Raw genomic sequence first — 7,159 nt, forward strand, 5'->3', positions numbered from 1 at the left:
AGCTTAACTGATACCCTCAGGTTCACACTGATACTGTAGCCAAAAGAAGTTGGGAGAAGCAGCAGCAAACTGCACCTTACTACAGAATATCTTTAGAACATCTTCTCCAGAAAAAAAAGAAATGGCCAAAAAAGGATTTCTTCAAAAGAAAAAAGTGACTCGTGCGAAAAGAGGAAAAGAGCTTCACTGAACACAGAGATAGTGGAGTTTGAGTCACAGACAAAAGTAGCATTCACCAGTTGAACGCAAGTGGAAAAGAAAGCTAGATTAAGGGTAGGTGGTGGCTGTTACCTCTCCTGCTTCACATCTTTTTTAGAGCCCCTTTCTACTCACAAAATACAATCTAAGCACTCTAATTGTGCTATGACATCTTCACTTAAAACTGGAAAGCTTACTAACTCCTGGTATCTGTCCTGCCTGGCAACAGTGTCTTTTCTACTGTCAATCAATTCCTGAAATCCTGAAGCTTCCTGCACACCAATTTCAATCAAGCTGACATGGACTTCAGCTCATGATAAAAATCTGGCTTTGTCAACCATGGTGGTGCAGGAATCAACAAAAACCCTCAAATATTTTTACAGAGGGCAGTGGGTTCAGTAGACAGCTACAGGGTAATAACCTAACAGACCCTAAGCTAAGTGTTCTTGTTTGTCACTCAGAGCCTTAAGATTTTACTACTACTTTCAAAACTCCAAGTTTTCGAACTTTTGAAAAGATCTCGCCAAAACTGTTTAATATCTTCATCAGTGACATGGACAGTGGGATCGAGTGCACCCTCAGCAAGATTGCAGATGATGCCAAGCTGAGCGGTGCAGTTGACACACCAGAAGGACAGGATGTCATCCAAAGAGACCTAGACAAGCTTGAGAAGTGGACCCGAGAACGTCATGAGATTCAACAAGGCCAAGTGCAAAGTCTTGCACCTGGGTCAGAGCAACCCCGGATATCAATTCAGGCTGGGGGATGAAGGGATTGAGAGCAGCCCTGAGGAGAAGGACTTGGGGGTACTGGTGGATGAAAAGCTGGACATGAGCCAGCAATGTGCGCTTGCAGCCCAGAAGGCCAACCGTATCCTGGGATGCATCAAAAGCAGTGTGGCCAGCAGGTCGAGGGACGTGATTCTGCCCCTCTGCTCTGCTCTGGTGAGACCCCACCTGCAGCGCTGCATCCAGCTCAGGAGTCCTCAGCACAAGGACATGGACCTGTTGGAGTGGGTTCAGAGGAGAGTCACAAAAATGATCAGAGGGCTGGAACACCTCTCCTATGAGGACAGGCTGAGAGAGTTGGGGTGGTTCAGCCTGGAGAAGAGAAGGCTGCGGGGAAACCTTATTGCGGCCTTTCAGTACTTAAAGGGAGACTATAAGAAAGATGGGGTCAAACTTTTTAATAGGGCCTGTTGTGATAGGACAAGGGTAATGGCTTTAACCTAAAGGAGGATATATTTAGACTGGATATGAGGAAGAAATTTTTTTACGATGAGGGTGGTGAAACACTGGCACAAGTTGCCCAGAGATGTGGTAGATGCTCCATCCCTGGAAACATTCAAGGTCAGGCTGGACGGGGCTCTGAGCAAACTGGTCTAGTTGAAGATATCCCTGCTCACTGCAGGGGGGATGAACTAGATGACCCTTTCCACCCAAACTACTTAATGATTCTATGAGCATCCTTTAGATAAGGACGACAAGTTTTACTTCTCTGTAGATATCTAGGGCACAGTATACCGTGACTTTCACCCAGGAAGAGAACTCATTCACACAGCATTTATACCTCAACAAATGCACTAACTTTAACATTATATTATTTACAGCTTCCTTAATAACTAGCTCTATCACAAGTACAATGCTAATACTTTGGTGAATTAAGGTTTACATGTCTAAATCCTCTTCATTCTCAGAAGGGAGCCAGGATGCTCTGCACATGTCCCACAGTATGTGGAGGCATTGTCTTTTTATTTCAAGCAGAGTACCTCCCTGCCCCTCCATCCACCTGTAAGCCATAATTAACAAACTTCTGAAATCAAGAAAATGAGTCTTAGTGTACTTCAAAGTATACTTTACCTCCTCCATTTAGTCAGATAGGAAAGGGCCAGATGGAAAGCATGAGGGGAAGGTAAGTGGTGTTTGCAAGAGCCATCTCAACTTGTTGTTCTGGCAAGCCAAGTTCCAAATTCCTATCTTCAGCCTGACATATTTCATATCATCAATGTGTACCTGCCATTTAATTGTAACACCCCATTTGCTTCATCATCTTAAAATGCATCAGCAGTTCTACCCTCTTTAAGACATCAGAATCTGGATTAGAAGATTCTCTTTACTGGAATCCAGTCAAAATGGACTGATCCAGAAGTACCTCTACCTCTGAAGGTCTTTCATTTCTAGCTGGAGAAGAATAAGAATTCCAGGAGTATAGACTGGCTTCTACTATGTACACATCCCCTTAATTCTAAATAAAAGCTATTTACAGCTGTGTGGCCAGCTGCCAAGCACCCATAAGGTCACTCACTCACCTGCTGCCTCCAGTGGGAGCAGGACAGAGGAGAGAGTGGGAAGAACAAAAGCAAGAGAACTGAGATGTCAAGTTTTTTCAACAGTTTAATTATCAAAGAAAAGAGAGAGATTACTTAAAAAAAGAAAAGAGAGGCACCACACAAAGACAATCACTCACCACCTCTCACAAGCAGACTGATGCCCAGCCAGACGCTGAGCAATAACCACCTTGGAAGCCACCCCCCACCTCCTCTTTCTTCTTCTACCTCCAGTTTACATTGCTGAGCGTGACAGTAGATGGTATGGAATATTCCTTTGGCCAGTTCAGCTCAGCTGTCCAGCTATGTTACCTCTCAACCTCAAGACCACCCCTAGCCTGCTCATGGGGTATGGGGAGAGGCAGAGCATGGAAAAGAAAAAACCTTGATGCTGTGCAAGCACTGCTCAGCAACAGTCAAAACACCGTTGTGTTACCAACAGTGTTTCAGCCGCAAATCCAAACCACAGCAAGATTCAGGCTGCTATGAAGTTAACACCACCCCAGCCAGACCCAGGACAGAGCTATATTTTAAACCAATACAAAACACAATACTCACAGAAACATATTCAGGGATAGAAAGCTGATCTTCAGGAAGAGATTTTAGCTTCTCATAGCAATCATCTGTTAATTCCAAGTCTCGTAAGCTATGACGGATATCTCCAGCCCTTTCCCTTAATTGATGATTCGTTTCCTCCAGTTGCTTCTGTCTCAATAAAATAGTTTCCATTTCTTGTTTCATTAGAGCCTGATGTTTTCTTCAGGATTGATTTGAAAACAGAAGACATTAAGTATCAAGTAACACAAGTGATGAGCCTTCACAATACCCTAGCAAGGGAGCAAGTTGTGCTCATTTTGCAGAGGGGAAAATTTACAGAGATTAGGTAACTAACACAAGAGTGTATACCACCATGGTTACACAATCAAATCAGACAGTTTACATAAAAAGCCAGGAAGTTCATAGTAATTGACAGTACAAAGCTGAATCTGATAAGTAACAATCTCCACATACGGTGACTTCAATTTATAAATTAATCTTAATTTACCAGTTAAAAGATTAAAAACATGAAAAAGCAGAATACATTTCCACACAAAACCAAAGGAACTAGTAAATCACCACATAAAGCAATGGTAACTTCAATTTATGTCTTGCCAAGTTTCAGCGTATACATGCTTATGGCCTATTCCACACACAACTCTTCATTTTCTACCCAGTGTAATGCACATCTGGGGCCCTTTAAAAAACAAACCACAAACACCACTACACTTAAACAAGGAGCCTTACAACGCTATCATTACTGTTATCACCAGTAACAAGGTATTATGTGGCAAGAGAAACTGCGTATCACTTAGAGATGTTTCTAAGTGTTTATTTTATTTAAATCAAAGGCAACTGACCTACTTTGTTTTTGGAGGTTTTAGCTGTAACTCTTGAAAACACATTAAAATTACATCATTCTTCAAATGCAATAATTCCTACATTATTTAAGAAGTAATATTAAAAATACTAGCTAGTAATACAAGGCAACATCTGCCCCACTTGTTTCAGAAAGAAAAGAAAATCCCAGGTCAGGAAAGCAGTCACACAAGGACGTATTCTGCACATAGTGTATGATTCTTTTAAAGGGGGGGTGAAAAGTGAGGTAGCAGACAGACAGGAAAACTAATGAAAAGACTGGGGAAAGGAAAGTAGATCAACTTTTTTATGCCTATTAATAACAATTTGCACATCAGTACTTTTTACTGAACGCTCCTCAGATAATTAAAGTATGGCCAACATGAAAATATTCCACTCTGGTACAAGTAAGCATTCAGAATGACAGACATTTTTCTGACAGTCAGCTGCTCTTACCTGAAAGACTTTGCTGTAACTAATCTCAGGTCTGGCTTCACATCCCTAAATCTGTTCCAGGCTTACTACAGAACATGACTTTGAATTAGTCACATCCTGTAAGCTGGTGCATCCTCTACCATAACAGGAAAATATTAAGTAATGCTCTTCCTTCTCAGTCCTATTACAGGTGTTAAAACATTTAATTGACAATGTAATTTGGAGAAGCCTGCCAGCCAGTCTATTGTCAGCTACAGGTTGACTCAAAATGTTTCCAAAAAGCAAGGAGAAAAGTTTCTACATCATCAACTGAAAGCATTTCTGATCAATAAGTAATCCTAACTGAAAGTACCAAATATTACCTCCTCACACCTTTCCCAAGTCATCCAGGCTGCACAGTTATTAAAAATTCAGTTTAAACTGACAGAAGGTGTGCACCCTCTACCTATTCCTTTTGCTCTTTACTGGTTTTAAGAACATTCTTACTCCAAGTTCCTGTTAAATTCTGAATCCAGGTAACAACAAAACCAAAACCACAAACTTCAGTCAGTGTGAGCTGAATTCATATTTACTTATATGGAAATTAAATATGTAAATTCCATTTTTAGATTGGAAATACTAATCTAATCTGCAAGATAAATCCTACTCCTGCAATTCATAATAATTACTTTCCATTAACTGTCCAGAAATTAATTTGAATTCATATTAATAAATGATTAAAGATTAAGGGTTTTTGTTTTAATTCCATCATACCTAGCATCTTCTTGCTGTAATGCCAGCTGGCTATCCAGTCGTAAAGACAACAGCTGCTTTTGATGGATTGCATCATTAAGCTTCTCTTCTAGCTCTTCAATCTAAATATAAAAAATATAAATATAAAATGAAGTAAAGAAGTTACCTTGGTAATTTTAAAAATTTATTTGACAACAAGAACAACTTGAAAGAAAAAAAAGTGGAGACACCAATGTGCTGGGAAGTACAATAGTGACTGTCTAACAAGGCCTCTAAATATGCTGAGGCTTCGTATAATACAATATGGATTTTACCCTAATGAGCTAAAAATAATTAAAAAAAAAAAAAGACTTAGTTCTACAGTTGATCTTTTTCAGCTAAGTAGCTACTTGTTCAGCTGATTCCAAACTAGGCTTAAACTCAGAGCAGCAAGCCCGTGAAAGCCACAGTCAGTATACAGTAGGTTGTAAATACTAACTGCACACAAGCGTGGCAAAGCCTTTACACCTTTCTTAATTTCATGCATCTTAGTGGAAACCGCACACAACACAATCTCCTACTGTTGGCATGTTGGTATATTCCAGCCACATCATCTTTAGTAATTATTGAATAGCATTCAGATGACTTATTCTAGTATTCCACAGGTTCAGCTTAAAAGCTCTACTGTTTCTCAAATCAGTGACAAAATTATTCACCCCTCCTGAAAGAATGCAGGTCTTTTTCCCTGTGTTTTTAGAAAAGGAAAAACTAATTTGATCCCCCTCATCCATCTGCAGGTATGATGCAGCTAAGTCTTATGTATCTTTGTTTCCCCCTCTTCCCATTAAAAAATATGAGGAAAAAAAAAGCTAAGAAGGCTTCAGCATGCAATTCACAGAAATTCTTTTCAGAATGGAAGTTTCTACCATACTCTAAAAGCACCAGAAACAAGAAAAGATTATACAACAAAAGAAGCAACAGTTCTTACCTTGGTCAAATATTCTACTTTCAAGTTGTCAATCATCAAGTTTTTCTGAGACAAATCTATTTTAAGCAGCTGAAGATTATGGAGCAACTCTTTCCGTTCAATCAGCTGCTTAGTGATTTTAACAGTACCTTCTCTTTCTTCAGAGGAAGAAACATCATCAGTTGGTATTGTGGTTTCTAAGCTAATATCTTCAGACTCCAAGGAGCTGGAAATGTTTACTTTCCTGATTTCCTTAGAGCTTTTATGTGACATTTTCTTCCACTATTTGCACAGGTTTTTTTAAGTTATACTTTGAGACGAGCCCCCTGAAGAATCAACTGCAAGAATCAAAACAATTAAGTAAAAGGCAATATGTCATTATGAAAAACCAACCAGATAAATATTTTTTTGTTCACCCAAGAAAAATACTTCAAGAAGCTCTGAAGAGGGCAGTTGCCTGAGGACTCCCTTCCTAAATAATCATTAACAAGGTTTTGACTGCAATAAGCTAAATACCGGTGTGAATCAAGCTTACTAGTAAACTGTCATGGCTAAATCAAGATGCGCACCTGCCATTCACAGTCAGAAAGGTCTGAACTGAAAACTCCCGAGACCGATGAGGCATACAACAGACGTCCAATAAGGGGCATAACAAGGCTAGTGAGACAAAACAGTAAAGGAATACTTTGATGCCCGCTTTTGTGTTCTCTCAAGACGTAGCTCCACTGTTCTTACCCTGCTAGTATGCTAGTACTTCCCACAAGCGACCCACCGATCGGTCACACGCACTTTTACAACCACTTGGTACAGACCACAACTTTTACTTAGCAGACGCACCAAGACACGCTGCCCAAAGCCCTGCCGGGAAGGGAGATGCTGCCCTCGGAGCCCTACGCTGTCCCGAGAGGCGCGGGGCCCGCCGGGGGCTCCCCGGGGCCGCTGCCGCCTCCCCACGGCAGGGGCGGCTCGGTTGAAGGGGTGCTGCTCCACCCTCCGGATGCCCGACTCTGCGGGAGGCAGCGGGCAGCCGCCCGCCCGGTAACAGCACACGGGGGATGAAGGGAACCACCCCCGCCCCGCCGAACACTCGCCCCGCGGCAGCCGCTGGCGCATGCGCGCGGCCTTCC

The 7,159-nt window shown here is 41.4% G+C and overlaps 1 protein-coding gene across 2 annotated transcripts in view; it reads right to left on the reverse strand.

The window, feature by feature from the left end:
- The window catches only part of PIBF1 (progesterone immunomodulatory binding factor 1), a 130,912-nt gene extending 123,777 nt beyond the window's left edge, over positions 1 to 7,135 (reverse strand). For both annotated transcript variants that reach the window (XM_064440748.1, XM_064440749.1), the window contains exons 1-4: positions 6,870 to 7,135; positions 6,054 to 6,370; positions 5,108 to 5,208; positions 3,083 to 3,281 (exon numbers count right to left, since the gene is read on the reverse strand). In XM_064440748.1, the coding sequence (XP_064296818.1) occupies positions 3,083 to 3,281; positions 5,108 to 5,208; positions 6,054 to 6,305 (552 nt within the window). In that variant the 5' untranslated portion in view covers positions 6,306 to 6,370; positions 6,870 to 7,135. The remainder of the gene's footprint in view (positions 1 to 3,082; positions 3,282 to 5,107; positions 5,209 to 6,053; positions 6,371 to 6,869) is intronic.
- Between the last annotated feature and the right edge of the window lie 24 nt (positions 7,136 to 7,159).

The sequence above is a fragment of the Phalacrocorax carbo genome, chromosome 1 (genome assembly GCF_963921805.1).
Source record: "Phalacrocorax carbo chromosome 1, bPhaCar2.1, whole genome shotgun sequence".
Lineage (NCBI taxonomy): Eukaryota > Metazoa > Chordata > Aves > Suliformes > Phalacrocoracidae > Phalacrocorax > Phalacrocorax carbo.